Source organism: Pan paniscus, chromosome 21 (assembly GCF_029289425.2).
Source record: "Pan paniscus chromosome 21, NHGRI_mPanPan1-v2.0_pri, whole genome shotgun sequence".
Lineage (NCBI taxonomy): Eukaryota > Metazoa > Chordata > Mammalia > Primates > Hominidae > Pan > Pan paniscus.
The window spans coordinates 3,322,899-3,340,865 of NC_073270.2; the positions used below are offsets into that span (position 1 = coordinate 3,322,899).

General features: G+C 48.8%; 1 protein-coding gene across 4 annotated transcripts in view; it reads left to right on the forward strand.

The window, feature by feature from the left end:
- Window positions 1-13,840, forward strand: part of TGM3 (transglutaminase 3) — a 133,003-nt gene extending 119,163 nt beyond the window's left edge. For all 4 annotated transcript variants that reach the window (XM_034947328.3, XM_063600982.1, XM_063600981.1 and 1 more), the window contains 5 exons: window positions 966-1,211; window positions 4,802-5,110; window positions 7,916-8,073; window positions 12,620-12,753; window positions 13,197-13,840. In XM_034947328.3, coding sequence (XP_034803219.1) covers window positions 966-1,211; window positions 4,802-5,110; window positions 7,916-8,073; window positions 12,620-12,753; window positions 13,197-13,344 — 995 coding nt within the window. In that variant the 3' untranslated portion in view covers window positions 13,345-13,840. The remainder of the gene's footprint in view (window positions 1-965; window positions 1,212-4,801; window positions 5,111-7,915; window positions 8,074-12,619; window positions 12,754-13,196) is intronic.
- The last annotated feature ends 4,127 nt before the right edge of the window (window positions 13,841-17,967 follow it).

Sequence of the window (17,967 nt, forward strand, 5' to 3'; positions counted from 1 at the left end):
AACATAAACTATCAAGGCTCATTAGATATAGTTAGACTAGGCTGGGCGCAGTGGCTCACGCCTGTAATCCCAGCACTTTGGGAGGCTGAGGTGGGTGGATCACGAGGTCAGGAGATCGAGACCATCCTGGCTAACATGGTGAAACCCTGTCTCTACTAAAATTACAAAAAACAAATTAGCCGGTCGTGGTGGCGGGCGCCTGTAGTCCCAGCTACTGAGAGAGGCTGAGGCAGGAGAATGGCGTGAACCCGGGAGGCGGAGCTTGCAATGAGTCGAGATTGCACCACTGCACTCCAGACTGGGCGACAGAGCGAGACTGCATCTCAAAAAAAAAAAAAAAAAAAAAAAGATATAGTTAGACTAAAGACCATTGTCCTGTGAAACTTTCGTTTCTGTATCATATGTGTGCCAAGATGTCAAATGTATTTCTTTCTAGGGGTTGTGGTGAAAAAAGTTGAAAGTCACTGACATCTATCTATCTATCTATCTAAGCTTCCTATGCTGAGTGCTAAGAAGAGGGAAGAAATGGTCAGGCTTGGGAGCTCAGAGGAACAAGAGGTCCCTGCAGGCTGCCTGTTCAGGGAAGTCTTCCTGGAATAGGAAGGTGATGAGCTTCTAGGCCAGAATGATTTGCAGAGGTAGAAAAGAGGCAGCCACCCTGAGCACGAGAAAGCAAGACTTTCCTCTTTAGGAAACAGACCAAGGACAGTGGGTCAGCATGGATTAGGCACCCGGAATGCGGAATTGTGTAGTCTTATGTAGAGGTTGAGTTCGACAAGCAAGAGAATCATAGCCCAGGAGGGTCTCTGCGGAATGCCAAATGAGTGGGACACACAGTCAGGGGTGAAGGAATTTGGGCGGGGCAGAGGCAGGGGTTTGCAGTGGTCCTGGAAGGCCCTGGGGAATCGGGCACTGGGCAGGCTGTGGCCTTGGCATATATCCAGCCTCTGCATCTTGGCCTCCAGGGGTGTTCCAGTGCGGCCCTGCTTCGGTCATTGGTGTTCGAGAGGGTGATGTGCAGCTGAACTTCGACATGCCCTTTATCTTCGCGGAGGTTAATGCCGACCGCATCACCTGGCTGTACAATAACACCACTGGCAAACAGTGGAAGAATTCCGTGAACAGTCACACCATTGGCAGGTACATCAGCACCAAGGCGGTGGGCAGCAATGCTCGCATGGACGTCACGGACAAGTACAAGTACCCAGAAGGTAGGAGGGACGCTGGCGGGGCAGTGCCATGAGAGGTTCTATTGTGGGAGGATGGCTCTGAGGCTGGAGAGGAGAAAAGTCCTCACCTCCCCCGCACTGGCAGCCAGTTCTGCCTGAATGATACGATTGCTCCCTAGCACCTAACACCCACCTCCCAGGACTGTTTCTGGAGGGAACAAAACCATCATGGGCAGCTGTTGTGCCAGTGGAAGTTTGCTGCAGGGCACAGGTGGCTGTCAACCCAGCCCATCTCCAGCTGTGTCCCTGTCTCAACTACACAGCTAGGGTGACAGCACCGTGACTGAACATCATAGGGAGAGACATGGCCCCCATGAAAGGCCCCCAAGGGCTTTGGGAGAGATTTCTCCATCAGTCTGCTCCCTTAGCCTCTGAGAAACTCAGGGAGAAAACCATCTGAACAAAGAAAGGGACAAAGAAACCCAGAGACTTGAGCTTGCACTGTGCACATTTGGAGGTCTCCCAAGAAGCCAGATGAGGTGTGATTACATGGTGTGAATGCCTGAGCTCCTGAAATCTCAGGCATGCTACATTGCTTGTCCCCCTAAAGTCACCTTGGAAGGCCAGTTGCTGCAAGGCTGCCTCGACTCAATTACATTCACTGCCCAGAGTTTCTTTTGAAACCAGCAGCGCACCTCTTGGAGCATTCTCAATGATGATAAAAGTTCTGCATTTGAAGACAAAGTTCATTTTTAGAAACAGCCAAAAGTAATTTAGTGCTTGCTCTTGCAGGCCACAGTCACTCCTAAATGGGGTCAACATTTCACACTTTCTAAAATGCTTTGAAATTGCTCATTCCATTGATCTTCACAGTTGGTTCTGAGGGGTCAAGAAAAGCATCCTCATAAAGGTGCACACGGTACCCCCAAAGTAAGCCCTGAATCTCTAAGTGATGGTTGGCTATTGGTGTTGGCCGAGTTTACAAAAAAGGAAAGCTGAGCGCAGGTGATGGAGTCTGACTTCAAGTCCAAGTGGGTGCCCCCCCAGGTGCTGATATTTGTGAACATTTGGAGGCACAATTTTAGGGTTATGAGATTGGTGGCCTCAGTTTGGCCCTAGTCTTCCTCTGCAGGTCATTCCCAGGACTGAGCTCAGATAGACCTTTGCTCAGTCAATAAACATATTCTGAGCCCCATACTGAGTGCCTGCTTCATGCTGGGCCTTGGGGATGCAACAGAGGACACTGTAGATGGGCTGGAGGTGTGGGGATGTAGGACAAGTATTTTCAACAATGTTATGACGTAGAAGCAAGCATAGGGGGCCAGGGAGCAAAAACTCGGGGGCGGAAGGTGAACTCTAGCCCTACCAGCCATAATTGTGTGACCTCGAGCAAGTTTCCTCTGATCTCTGAGCCCTCGCTTCCTCACCCGAAGAATGAGAAGAGCGATGCCTGTCTTCAGCGGGATTTAAATGAGCTAAGATACAAAGTGCCAAGTGCAATGCCTGGCATATAGTCAAGACTTGATAAATAGCAGTGGTGATTTCCCAAGGTGACTATTTTGCAGGCGCTGCTTACATAACTGTACGATCCTGTGGGGTTCCTTACCTTACCCCACACCTTGATCTCTAGCTGTCTCAGCCAAACCTCCTAAACAATGGAGAATGGGCAGGTCCATTGTGGGGGTGGGGGAGGGGGTCCCTGAAGGACTCCTAGCAATGCCCCAGCCCTTATGCGACAGGACAGATCACCCTGCCTGATGTTGCCCAGATCTTCTTACCTAATGACTCTAGCTTCTCTCTGAGGGCCCCAGGGAGGAAAAGCTCATAAAATAGGTTGCTAAGTATTGATGCAATAGCAACAGCAAAGGGAGAAAACAGCAGGAGGAAGCTTAGTCTTGAGTAAACCCAGCAGGTGACCTATATAGGCATCAAGGCTCCGAGCCTCATTGTGCAAACACACCAGCTTCAAGGTCCCAGGCACAGAAGGCTCAGATCCGTGCACTGCCTTCAGCTCTGGGTTGAACTTACAGCTGGACTAGAGGATGGGAAGGCATCAGAAGGAACCCAGCCCACCAGGAACTACCAGCCTAGGTAATCTGGCTGCCTGCCTCCTTTTTAGCAGGGTGCGTGGGAGGAAACCTAGACCAGGGTTCCAGACACCAGGGAACTGGCCCCCTCTCTGCCTCTGCAGGTGACTGGCCCAGTCCATCTCAGAGTGGTCTGGACAAGTTGTGTCTCTTCTTAGGGCCTTAACTTGATAGGCATGGATGAGTTGGCCTCTGAAGTCTCTGCAAATCACATGTAATTTATGGGAAGGGGCTTGCTGTATCGTAAAATGCTTACAATAAGTCATCTGGGCCAGGTGCAGTGGCTCATGCCTGTAATCCCAGCACTTTGAGAGGCCAAGGTGAGCGGATCACCTGAGGTCAGGAGTTTGAGAACAGCCTGGCCAACATGGTGAAACCCTGTCTCTACCAAAAAGGCAAAAATTAGCTGGGCTTGGTGGCGGGCACCTGTAATCCCAGCTACTCGGGAGGCTGAAGCAGGAGAACCTCTTGAACCCAGGAGGTGGATGTTGCAGTGAGTTGAGATCATGCCACTGCACTCCAGCTTGGGTGACAGAGTGAGACCCTGCCACAAAAAAAAAAAAAAGAGAGAGAGAGAAAAAAAAAGAAAAAAAGAAAAGAAAGTCATCCAGTGCCTTAAGCATTTCACAGGTTGTTGGGGGAGGTGGGAGAATGTAAGTGTGGTCTGCAGACGTCAACATGGTCACTCTTCCTTGTGTACCTGTGTTCCTGGAAGGTCAACACCTTCTCCTAGATCTATCTTCAGGTCAAGCCTTTTGTGAACTGCTCAGTCAGCCCTGGCTCAGAGGCTTGCAGTCGGTTACTCAGGTCTGTGTGCCCTGAGAGCCATTTTCAGGTACATCCCTGTCATTCTCTGTGGGCTACTTACGCCATCACACTCAGCAGCGCCCATAGCCTGAGTCAGAGTCAGAAAACCCATCTTTTTATCCAGCCTTTGCAGTTTTGAAAACTGAAGTCTCTGGACAATTTCAACTAGTCATAACTTGGAACCATACCGACCATGGGAAGTCCTTGTCAACCGGCACAGATCAAAATGTCACTCCTTGACTCTCAAAGCACCTTTAGAAACAAGGCAGAAGAACATGGTTTACCAAAAAATTTTTTTTAATTAAGTCAGTTCTAAATCATCACCTTGTTATTTGGCTTATGAATGTATTCTAATCTTTTTCAGCTCAGTTCTTATGATTTATTTTGAAATTATCTGTTTTTTAAGTCTCACAAAAGACATTTTATCAGAAAAAAATGGAATCTAACCTAATTAACGCAAGCAAATGATCAAACCACATAGTAATTGTGTGCAGGTGCTGATAAAGCTTTTCTACAGATTTTGGGAAATTTAGAGCTGATTAGAAAAGCACCAGAGACCAACTGGTCTGTGAGTCTCCGGTTAAGACAGGCGAGCTGGAGACCTGCGAAAGTCGAATGCCTGCTAGGGCAGCAATGGAGCCAGCACCAGTCCTAGGCCACCTGTCCAGGCAGGGTACTGTCCTTTGCCCAGGTTGCCATCACATCCCTGGCATGTTTCTGTCTTTTCCCGCCACACAGGCTCTGACCAGGAAAGACAAGTGTTCCAAAAGGCTTTGGGGAAACTTAAACCCAACGCGTCATTTGGCGCGACGTCTTCAATGGGTTTGGAAACGGAGGAACAGGAGCCCAGCATCATCGGGAAGCTGAAGGTCGCTGGCATGCTGGCAGTAGGCAAAGAAGTCAGCCTGGTCCTACTGCTCAAAAACCTGAGCAGGGATACGAAGACAGTGACAGTGAACATGACAGCCTGGACCATCATCTACAACGGCACGCTTGTACATGAAGTGTGGAAGGACTCTGCCACAATGTCCCTGGACCCTGAGGAAGGTAACGCATCCCGCAGTTGGAGGAGATCCACGAATCCGAGGTAGCCAATGGCCTTCTGGGGCTGCAGGGTGTCTGCTGGGCTCCAGGTTAGTCAGCTAAGAATGGAGCAGCCAGCGGCCCCTGTGGTTAAGCCATGTATTAATGCTTTGGAAGTTGCTGTCTCTATGAACAGAGTGATGCCAACCAAATGTCAGGGTGGTGCCAACCAAAATCCTTTTACGCCCCAAGGGAGGAAGGAGGGAGGCTTTGGCAGTTCATAGCTATGGCACAATATCCCTTACAAGTATATACCACCTCACACAGTTTGACCGTCTAAAAAAAGGCAGATTTTCAGTATCCATCTTATAGAAGCAGAAAGTGAGGCTGGGAGAGATTTGTGACTTGCTTCAGAGATAAAGTATCATAGATAGTAGTGGCAGTGCTGAGTCTTGGTCCTAGGTTTCCTGATAATGAGTCCAGAGCCACCCCCTGTTTTCTACGTTGTATTGTTTTTACCCACCTCACCCCCACTCCCACACCAAATCGCTTTTCAAATTTGACCTCAGGAGGATGGCAATGACCACGGGACCCTAAGCCTTGGCCCACGGCCCTCCCACAGCTGCCACGGGGGGTGGACCTTCTGGAATCCTGACAACAGTGACAGGTTTTCTTAGAAGTCTGAGCGTTTGGGAGGAACAGTGACTCCTTGCCCTTGGGTAGCAGGGATGGGAAGGGAACAAGGTGGAGCAGATAAAGGTTGTGCTGTGGAAGGATTAGAATGCAGGTGTGCCCACATTGGTAAAATCCTTCAAGCTGTGATGAAAAGTTTGGACTTACAAGCCGGATTAACAGGGCAGGGTGGTTATTTGCTTCACATAAGGAACTAATAGAAACTGATTAATTATACTGCCCATCTTGAAAGAATTCTGTCTCCAGAGAAACTGAGAGGTGTCACACGTGTCAGAAAGCAGCATCCCCTAGCAATCCGTCTTCTGGCAGAATTTTAGCAGAAATCTTTCCAATATCAGAAGCAACTGCCTGGCTGTTATTGACCTTAGAAACTCAAAGAAAGGGCTTTGTTTGTTTGTTTGTTTGTTTTTATTTGTTTTGTTTTTAGACAGGATCTTGCTCTGTCTGCCAGGCTGAAGTGATCATAGCTCACTGCAGCCTCAAACTCTGGGCTCAAGCAATCCTCCTGCCTCAGCCTCCCAAGTAGCTGTAGTCCCAAGTAACTAGGACTACAGGCATGCCATTATGCCCAGCTAACTTTTAAAGTTTTTTGTAGAGATAGGGTCTCACTGTGTTGCCCAGGCTAGTCTCAAACTCCTGGCCTCAAGCAATTTTCCCGCCTTGGCTTCCCAAAGTGCTGGGATTACAGGCATAAGCCACCATGCCTGGCCAAAAGAGCTAATTTTGGAAATCAAAAAAAATTCACAGGATGGAAATAGTTAAAAAAAAACAAACAAACCGTTTTGCAGAATGGAATGGAAAAGAGAGAGAAGGCAGGTGTAGTGGTCTTAGAGTCTGGTCGTCTGCCAAGTAGTTGCTAGATGACCCTGGTTAAGTCTCCCTCCCTTTCTGAACCTTGGAGGTCACTGACGGTGAGGGTTGGACCAGCTGATGCAAGGGCCTGTCCTCTCCACATGTGGGGCAGGGATGGCAAATTCCTTCAGTGCTAAAAGCAGAGGCAGCTTCCTCCTCACAGTCTTACCTACAAGAGTATGTAATACTGTGGGTGCTGGGGCACCCCCAGGCCACCCAGCATGATAGCCTGAGGGAAGGGAGCACCTAAGCCCATCAGGGTAGGGAAAGGGCCCCGCGACCCACAGGGTCAGAAGAGAGGACTTAAAGCGTGGGGAAGGAGCCGGATGCATGGAGAGAAGCCAGGGGAGGCATTTCCATCTGGGGGAACCATGTGAGTCAAAATATGGGGGCGAAAAGGTGCCTGTTTTGTCTGCAGAACAAGAAGTGTGGAAGGTTCTTTTAAGGGACAGGTGATGCAGGGCCAGGTTGAGGGGTCTGAACTTTATCTAAGGCAATGAGGAGCCACGGAAGATTTTTGAAGTGACATGTGACACAGAAGAAGAGTGATTTAGAAAACAAAACAGAACAAAACGAAAAACAGCTTTCCAAAGCTTTGTCTGGCTGGTGTGTGGATGATTTAGAAGAACTAGAGACCAGACCAGAGGAATGAAAGGGATGCTGTGGCAGTAGAACCCCAGGCTATTAGATGACGGGGAGGATCCTAAGCGTTTGTTTAGCCAATACCCTGGCTTCCCTTCCTACCTATTATTGTGTTACTGTCATGATTGCTACTGTTGTTGGCAATCAGGTGGCATTTGTATTCTTCCACTGCCCCTCAGAAGGACACTTGTGGCTGGGAGCAGTGCTCACGCCTGTAATCCTAACACTTTGGGAGGCCAAGGTGGGAGGATCACTTGAGTCCAGGAGTTTGAGACCAGCCTGGACAACATAGAGAGACCCCATCTCTACAAATAATTTAAAAAATTTAAAAAAAAGGACACTTGCCCTCCAACATTTTTCGGAGTGGGGAGGAAGCAGCGGTATCTTTAGCCCCTGTGAGCCCATCCTCCTGGGAATCTGCCCAGCCAGACAGAGTCCTGGGGCCTCCTTGCCCCCTGCTCTGGAGCCCACCCTGACCGGGGGATGCTTCCCACAGGACCTGGCCCAAGGAGGGCTCAGTCAAGCCCGGGGCTGCAGATCCTCCCACCAGCTCACCCTGCCTTGGCTTGGCATCTGTTCTGAGGAAGGTTCAGAAGCCATCCCCACTCCCCCTCACTCGGATCCCCTGGCTTCTCCTTCCAGAGGCAGAGCATCCCATAAAGATCTCGTACGCTCAGTATGAGAAGTACCTGAAGTCAGACAACATGATCCGGATCACAGCGGTGTGCAAGGTCCCAGATGAGTCTGAGGTGGTGGTGGAGCGGGACGTCATCCTGGACAACCCCACCTTGACCCTGGAGGTAATGGGGTTCCCCATCCTGTGGGAAGGGGTTCTGCCCCCAGCCAGCCCAGCTCCCAGGAGCCCCACTCTCCGTGTGAGCCACAGCTCTCCCAGACGGCAAAGGAGAGTTTTTTCTTGCTGGGAGGGGCAGAGAACTGGGCCCAGCTTCGGTCCAGCCTCTGCCAAATAGCCAAGAGCTCCCACTCAGGCCCGTGTTCCTGCTCCCTGTCTGGTGAGATAAACGCGTGCATTTGCCTGGCTGCTTCTCAGATTCTAGTTCAGAACCACTGGGGGCATCAGCTGAGGAGGGGCCTGGAGGGACTCTTTTCAGCTCATTCCCTTCTCACTCAGCTACTGAGCATCTGCTGTGTTCTGGGCCATGCCAGGCTTGAGAATCACAGACAGGCACAGGTGTGGGTCTCACACACAGCCAGCTGATGTGCCAGGGCCACAGCCCAGCCCTCTGTCATGGACAGATCAGAAACAGGCCTGACCCACAGCATCTCTCCCCTGTCTAGACCCTGGAGTTACAGAATCGTGGACTCTTAGGAGCCTAGTCACATGCTCCTATACTCTCATTTCACACAAGTAAACCAAGGCCCAGAGAGAAGGGAACAGCTGGCCACCGCCAGAGTCAAGGCTAGGCCTCAGAACCTGGGACTCCCAGCCCATGCCCCTCCAAGGCGTCCTGGTACATCACCAGCCAGCAACAGCATCTTCAAAGTGGCTGAGAACAAAGACCCCTCTTTCTCTGCTCATAGGGCTTCCTTTACTTTGCAGCATTCACCCCGAGGCTCCTTCTCAGGAGCCCAGGAAGGTGGGGCTTGCAGGTCTGTGGGAGGCCCCTCGTGCCACTCTGTCTTCCTCAGCACTGGTAGGAGCACCTGTGCGGACTCCAAGCCTGTCCCTCACCCTGTAGCCCCTGTGCCTGATCCCCACAGCCCAGGGTGAAGGGTGCTGGAACCAGGGAGTATAGGTCTCAAGGGTAAAAGGCTGGACAAGGACAGGCAGACAAACGGACAGAGAACATGAGGTTTTCCCTTGGGGCCCAATCAAGAGCCTCATGGGCCAGGCCCTGCCCTCTCTCATCTGCTGTACCCACCGTCTGCCGCAGCTGTCTAGATAGAAATTGCCTTTCCCTGTACAATCACAATGCCACAGGCTTCCCAAGCCCCAGAAACCAGGAAGAGCCAGATAATCATGGCTGCCCTGGCCCGCCCCTCCTTAAGCTGTAAGCTGGCTGCAGGCGTTCCTGACCTCAGAAAGGGCAGGAGGATCTAGGATGCTGGCTCTGATGCGGGGCCTGGTTCTCCCACACAGCTGGCCTGCAATTGCACCCTTTTACTGTCCTGGTTAGTTTGGACTGTGCTTCAGGATGGGGGAGTTGGTCCCCTACCTTAGGGGCTAGAGAGCCAGTGACTGGGCAGCCAGTCTGGGGGCTGAGACGGGCAGTCGTTCAGGCCTTGGGCCATGTAACCAAACGGATCTGGTATTGTATCTAAACCCCTCCATTGATCAGTGGTGACACTGAGCAGGTCCCTTAATCTGAGTCTCAGTTGCTCCAACTCTGTCACTGGGACAATAAATTACTTCCCTTGCAGAGTGTCATTTCCTCAGGGAAGCGTTTCCTGAGCTCCCAAATTAGGCTCCCAAATTCATCTCAATTATACACCCTCAGAACATTCTGTCCTTTTCCTTCAAGGCATTTGTCCCAGCTGGAATATTATCTTTCTTTGTGCAATTATTTGGTTGTGAATCCCTACCCAACCGTAAACTCCATGAGGGCAGGCATTACCTCTGTTCTGAGTTCATCACTGTCTCCCTTAGCACAATGTCTTAGTGGATAGCCACTATTTGTAAAAGAGAAATAGCCCCTTCCTCGGGGCAGGACTGGAACAGATCCCCTTGGCTCTGGACTTGCATTCTTCCCTGCACAGGAAAGTCAGTCCAGGCTTGTGCCCTGCATGTGACAGCCTCTCCTGCTTCACAAGACATTTCTGAGAAACACTCCCCATCTCTCTAGACATGGTGGACAGCAGAGTGCCCATTCCAACTCCTGAGGCTAGAAAATGATACAGGGTGGCTGCCAGTTCAGTTATGAAAACATTCTGTACTAAAGTGATCAGTGTTTAAAAGAAGTTAGTTTTTGGCCAGGCGCAGTGGCTCACTCTTGTAATCCCAGCACATTGGGAAGCCGAGGCGGGTGGAGCACCTGAGGTCAGGAGGTCGAGACCAGCCTGGCCAACATGGTGAAACCCCGTCTCTACTAAAAATATAAAAAATTAGCCAGGCATGGTGGCAGGCACCTATAATCCCAGCTACTTGGGAGGCTGAGGCAGGAGAATTGCTTGAACCCGAGAGGCAGAGGTTGCAGTGAGCCAAGACTGCACTCCAGCCTGGCTGACAGAGTGAGACTCTGTCAAAAAAAAAAAAAAAATTAGTGTTTTTCCCCAGTGTATTCCCCATTATATTCCCTTATCCAATGTCCTCAAACCTTCTTCCAGCATTATCTTTTATTCAACACTTTTGCTATACATCTTCCAGATTTCCATGGCAAGTCTACTTATCTTTAAGATACTACAATATCTTTAGAAAGGAAATCAGAATATATAAGGCTAGAAATGTGCTATCACTGACTCTTTTTAAAAATTTAGTCTTTTTAAATGACTCCTGATCTTCCTTCTTCGAGGCACGTTCTTTCCTCCACCTAAGCCTTCACCTAATCGAGACATTCTTGTCTCTATTGAACGGATCAATGCCTAGCTCACTCAGAGCAGGGCACGGATTTTTAAACTGGAGAAGGTGATCTGTATGAAAAGATAATAATTTGGGTAGAACCCCATTATCTAACCTGGTGCTGACTGGCAATTAGCACTGAGGACCTTAGACCACAAAACCAGGCCAAAAACAATCTGAACATTGTTTCCAAAGGGTGATGGCCTCCCAGTTGATCCATCATCTGTGACAAGCAAACTCGGGTTTTTAGTGGCTTTTATCCTTTCCTCTGGGTACATTTACAGAGTTGGGTCAATAGGAGAGAGTGGTAAGTGGCATTAAAAAAAGAAAAAAAAAAAGCATGGAAATCTCAAATTAAATATCACCATGAAAAATGTGGCAACATCTGTATAGCTTTCTTATAACCCAATAGCATAAAATTATGCTGCACTCTTCAAATTATGTCATACACTTAAATGAGTTTCATGGAAGAAATGAAAATATAGACCATGATGTCTAAAATGCTTCAATTATTCACAAATTACTGGGAGGTATTGCAGACCTATCAGAAACAGCAAAGGCTTTAGATCCAGCTGGGCTCTGCTGTTTCCTTGTGTGTGAATGTTCCAGGTTATTGAATCAGCCTGAACCTCAGCTCTGTCACTGTAAAATGGTTGCTCTGAGGATTAGTGACAAGAAAAACAAAACACAACAACAACAACAAAACCCAGCAACCTCCAGTCATCTTCAAAAGAAGAAGAAATCCAATAGCCATAAAATGTCCATTTCTATGTCCAAAATGCTTTCTTCCCCATCCTTGATCTCATTTGACCCCTTCTGGGAGGGAAGAGATGATTTTCCTTCTTTACCAGATGAGGAAGTTGAGGCCCAAAGAGATGACTTGTCTGTCCAGAATGAATTACGGCTGTTTCTTGGCAGAAACACAACAGCTTTCATCTTTTGGTCTGAATAAATAGTCCAAATTGTTTTTCTGACCCCAAACCCAGCCTTCACCTGTTCTGATCCCTGAGCAAGGACCGTGTGGTATTAGAGCTCCGCTCAGACTATAAATGGTGCACAGGGAACCTCTGGGCTCTAGAAGTTTAGAAGGACATTGGTAGACTGGGGTGTCAGCAGAGGAGAGTAGCCTGGGTTGAGCTGGGGGGACCCAACCCCTGGAAAAAGAGTTAAAGGAGCTACAGTGTGAGCCAGGGTGTGAGTAGCTGTAGGGCCTGGGGCTGCCCTTTTCAACACCTGTGGGGCCTCCCAGAGACGGAGGTTCAAGCTTTAAGGGAAGAAACAGGACCCATAAGCAGGAAAGCCAAGGAAAGTAATATTAAATCCAGCAAGTGGCTGGGCACGGTGACTCACATCTGTAATCCCAGTGCTTTGGGAGGCCAAGGCAGGAAGATCACTTGAGGCCAGGAGTTCGAGGCCAGCCTGGGCAACACAGCAACACCCTGTCCTTGCAAAAAATAAATTCAGCATGAAAAATGTCCTGACCCTCACAGAGCCCACAGTGGGGTTGGGCTGTCCTGGGAAGCAGGGTCTGAACTGGAGTCGGGGCAGGGAAGTAACAGTGTTGTTGGCTGCTGCAGGGGGCCCCTTCCCCCTCAAAGCTGAGGTTCTCATCCACAGCACAGGATAATGTCCTGGGACCATCCTGTGTATTGGGGGGCAGGGGGCATCAGACACAATGTGCCTGGCACCTAGGAGGGCTAAATGGTCTCCCCTTCTTCATCCTCAGTGACATCACCCTCTTCACTCAGTCACCCTGCCCAGCCCTCACCAAGGTGCAGGCAGGGGCTGAGCAGCTGGAGTCCTGACTCGGCAGCCCCTCTCCCCTGTAGGTGCTGAACGAGGCTCGTGTGCGGAAGCCTGTGAACGTGCAGATGCTCTTCTCCAATCCACTGGATGAGCCGGTGAGGGACTGCGTGCTGATGGTGGAGGGAAGCGGCCTGCTGTTGGGTAACCTGAAGATCGAGTGAGTCCTGGGCCTAAGTGGCCGGTGCGGGAGGGCGGGACGGGGCGGGGGCGCCCTCCAGATCCTGTGGGTGGGACAGACAGAGCTCCCTCTGACCTTGGGTTCTTTACTCTTTTGGGGGTCTTGGAACTCTAGAATCTGCTTTTGCATTTGGTTTGGGGGTTCACCAAACTTGAACTCCTGAGAAGTCCAGGTCACCAGAGCTAAGAGCTGGCCTTCAGGGCTTAGAATATTTGAGAGATCATGGGACCCCCTCCCGCTTCCCCTGCTGAAGTGTTCCAGGGCTGGAGGGGCCCCGTAACCCAGAGAGACAGCTAGAGGGAGCTAAAGAAGCAGTGGCCTTGCCCAGCCTCCATCAGAACAGGACAGGAGGTCACAGGAGGCCCGTCCAGCCCAAGGTCTGTGTGTCTCATATCAACACTGATCTGTGCCCTCCGCATCAGCGTGCCGACCCTAGGGCCCAAGGAGCGGTCCCGGGTCCGTTTTGATATCCTGCCCACCCGGAGTGGCACCAAGCAACTGCTCGCCGACTTCTCCTGCAACAAGTTCCCTGCAATCAAGGCCATGTTGTCCATCGATGTAGCCGAATGAAGGGCCCTGGTGGCCTCCCGTACAAACTTGGATAACACGGAGCAGGGAGAGCTCACCGTGGAATGAACCCCCTACCCATGCTGTCCAGCCTGGGAAACCCTCTCCATCTCCCAAGGCTGCCAGACATGGACCTCCAGGCTCCAGCACATCCCCCTCTCCTCTCCCCCAGGTTGGGGCTGGGTCCACCCTGTCCTATGACTTGATCACTTTTGCACATTCCCTGGCCGCTTCTCCCCAGGGCTGCCTGCTCTGTGAGCCCCACAGCCCTGCTCATTCCTCACGCCCTTCAATGCTGCAGGATGGACTGGCCCCTGACCCAGGGACTCTCCAAACGGGATACAGGAGAGAAGCTGGTCTAGACTGTTTGCTGATCCCCAACCTGCACGGGGCATTCCTGCTTCTCTCTCAGGCCACCACAGAGGGCAGGGGATGGTTAGCCACCTGCCCCAGCACTCACACCCTAACTCAAAATAAATGTTAAATAAGTGCGATCACACAGCACCGACTCTACCTGACTGCTGCTGCACCTAAGATGGTGAAGGAGAGAGGAGGCTGTGGCCGTGACCTTCTGGAGCAGGGAATAAATTTGAGGAGGCCATGTTCTCTGTGTTTCAATGTCCAGAGGGAGTGGGCTTGATCTGCAAGGCTATAGGTGCAAAACTAGGGAAACATTTCAAGCCAGTTTAGGAAAACTTTCTAACATGATGTCCAAAAATAGATGAGGCTGCCTTGGGAGGTAGCTCCTGGTCACAGAAGGCTTCAAACATTCTCTGTGTGGTTGGGCAAACTTTTCAGGCCTCTCTACATGCATCAGAGTGAGAGGGGACTTCACAGTTTTTGCTGGAACCCTCTGGCAGAGCTGGTTCCAGGGGTGGCCCAGCCTCTGCTCACACGGGGCTCCACGCTCCTCTTGTGGCCAGGAGCAAATGCGTGCTTCCGCCAGCCACAGCGCTGTTAACTCAACCTGAACCTTCTCTGCCTTTATACACACTCTGATGGTTCCTCAGCCTTTGTCCCTTAAAATAACCTCAAGCAAATCCCATTAGCTTTCCTGTCGCTTGTGCTGACTAATCCCATTTTGACAACTCTGCCTCATTTTCTGAACTCAGGAGACAAGTAGAATCTAAATAGAAACCTCAACCTCACATCCAGCTCAAAGCTTCTCCCCTGGGTGCAGCGCAGGCCTTACTCACGCCTGCAGAGCAGGCACTGTCCATCTCTCACCTTCCTTCCCTTCCTTCCCCGAACTGGGGAGTTGCTTGATCCCTCAGAGTTGGAGCAGAGAGAGAAGAAGAAAAGTGACAGTCGTCTGTATCACTGGTGCTGATGAAATGCAGCCAATGATGGTCTCTGTGTCGCCAGTGTTTAAATGCAGGCTTTCTGTACTGCTTGTTGCCTGAGCCCAGGAGTTCAAGGCTGCGGTGAGCTATGATTGTGTCACTGTACTTCAGCTTGAATGACACAGTAAGACCCCATCTCTTAAAAAAAAAGCAGTCAGTAAATTAGGGATTTGGGGTTGAATCACTTACCATCCAGCTGCCTTGAACCCATCCTCATCCCATATTATCCCAGGCAATATGGATTGGGTACATCTGGGTGGATGCCCTCAAACATTTTGACTTCCAAACTCCTCTGGACCCTCAGAGCCCATAGACAGGCCTGGCCTCCTTCCTATTAAGATCCAGTAACTTCTCTCCCCACCTCCTATCCCATATGGGAAGACACTGAAGAATTCTCTCCCCTGCAGCAGGGGCCCTACTCAGGATTTATTTCTGCCTCTTCTCTTGGCCTCCAGGCTGATGTCATGTTAAGTTGCAGCATAACTCAGTTGGGGATGTGCCATATGTGATAAGGAAATAAAGGGACTATAGTCCAAAGGATCCAAAAAACTAGGATCATGTGACAGCAGGATCACGGGAGAACTCTGGGAGTGGATTTGAGGGTGCTTAATCAAGGAAGCCGTAACAGGAGCCTAAACAATGAAGAATTTATTGACTTGGGGCCATTCTTTTGTGATACGAGATTTAACACCCAGGTGAGGATCCTGAGAGCTGGTGCAAACTGGCTTAGTGGCTCCAAACATCTGGAAGAAGTGATGACTTATGCTAAGTACAGTTGAAATGGCTGAATTCCTATGCTGCATGATAGAGGAAAGAATTAAAAGGCTCAGGGAAATGGCGCGTGCTGGGGTTGACATATTATGAGGGGCCAGGAGACATCTTCCAAAGGATTGTGTTCCCTCAGAGGGCCCAGGGGACCCACCCACCATTCACCAAGGCCATCAGAAATGAGTAGTGACAGAGGCATCAACATCACTAAGAAATTCAGTGGTGGCATCCTCTACATTTAAAGCAAAAATAATAGCAACATTGTAGAAGCAAAATGTATGAAAATAATAACACAATGGCCAGGAAGGAAAAAAAATACACTGATGTAAATTTCTTGTATAATACATGAAGTAATAAAATATTAATTGAAGATAGACTGTGACAAGTTAAAGATCTGTATTATAAACCTAAAGAAACCAGTAAAAGAAAAGAAGGCCGGCGTGGTGGTTCAAACCTGCAATCTCAGCACTTTGGGAGGCCAAGATGGGTAGATCACTTGAGGCCAAGAGTTCAAGACCAGCCTGGCCAAAATGGTGAAACCCCATTTCTACTTTAAAAAAAAAAAAAAATTATCCAGGCGTGGTGGCACGTGCCTGTAGTCCCAGCTACTCAGGAGACTGAGGCAGGGGAGTTACTTGAACTTGAGAGGCAGAAGTTGCAGTGAGCCGAGATGGTGCCACTGCACTTCAGCCTGGTTGACAGAGTGAAACCCTGTTTCAAAAAAGAAAGAGAAGAAAAAGAAAAGAAAACCGGCTGGCCATGGTGGCTCACGCCTGTAATCCCAGAACTTCAGGAGTCTGAAGCAGGCAGGTCACCTGAGGTCAGGAGTTTGAGACCAGCCTGGCCAACATGTCAAAACCCCATCTCTACTAAAAATACAGAAATTAGCTGGGTGTGGTGGTGCATACCTGTAATCCCAACTACTTGGGAGGCTGAGGCAGGAAAATCTCTTGAACCTGGGAGGTGGAGGCTGCAGTGAGCTGAGGTCGCACCACTGCACTCCAGCCTGGACAACAGAGTGAGACTCCATCTAAAAAAAAAAAAGAAAACAACAAGAAAACCCAGTTATCAGTAATAAACCAACAAAGTAAACACAATGTAATAGTAAAGAATACTCAATTAATAGAAAAAGAAGGCAGAAAAGGAGAAAAGGGGACAAAGAATAGTTGAGACAGATTTTAAAAATAAGTAGCAATATGGTAGATTAAACCCAACCATACTAATAATCACATTAAATGTAAATGGCCCAAACACCCAATTAAAAGGCAGCTATTGTCAGATTGGATAAAAAAGCAAGACCCAACTATATACTGCTACAAAAAATCAAATTTGAACATAGAATAGAAATTGGTTAAATGTAAAAGAATACAAATTATATACCATACAAATAGTAACCATAACAAACCTGGAGTGGCTATACAAATATTAAACAAAATAGCCAAAGATTGTTACTAAAGAAAAAGAATATTTTTGAATGATAAAAGAATCAATCCATCAAGAATAAAAATTATAAGTAGTCTCAATGTTCTTTGAATGCAACGAAATTAAATTAGATGACAATAACATAAATATATCTGGAAATCTCCAAACATTTGGAAACTAAAGAAAAGGCTTCTGAATAACCTGTGGGTCAAAGGAGAAATTTTTAAAGAGAATTATAAAGTATTTTAAACTAAAAACACAGCATATAAAAATGCATAGGATGCAGCAGAGGAATATTTATAGCACTAAAATGTCTATATTAGAAACGAAAAAAATCAATGAACTCACCTTCCACCTTAGGCAGCTAAAAAGTGAAGAAATTAAACCAGGCCGGGCATGGTGGCTCACGCCTGTAATCCCAGCACTTTGGAAGGCCAAGGCCCGTGGATTACCTGAGGTTGGGAATTCGAGACCAGCCTGACCGACATGGAGAAACCCCGTCTCTATTAAAACTAAAAAATTAGCTGGGCATGGTGGCAGGCACCTGTAATACCAGCTACTCAGGAGGCTGAAGCAGGAGAATCTCTTGAACCTGGGAGGCAGAGGTTGTGGTGAGCAAAGATTGTGCCATTGCACTCCAGCCTGGGCAACAAGAGCAAAACTCCGTCTCAAAAAAAAAGAAAGAAATGAAGAAATTAAACCTAAAATCTAAAATAAATGGAAAAGGAAATACCAAACAGCATAAATCAATAAAACAGAAAATAGAAAAACAAAATAGTAATTCAATGTAACTAAAAGTGGGTTCTTTTGGAACATGAATAACATTGATAAGTCTCTAGCCAGACTGATCAGCAAAAAATAAGAAAGACACAAATTACTAATATCAGGAATAAGAGACCCTATAGCTATTTGAAGAATAATTTAGAAATATTATGGACAAACTTATGCAAAAAAGCTTGAAAACTTAGCTGGGCATGGTGGCTCATGCCTGTAGTCTTGGGAGGCCAAGGCTGGAGGACCACTTGAGCTCAGGAGTTCAAGACCAGCCTGGGCAACATGGCAAGACCTTGTCTGTATCAAAAAAAAATAGCCA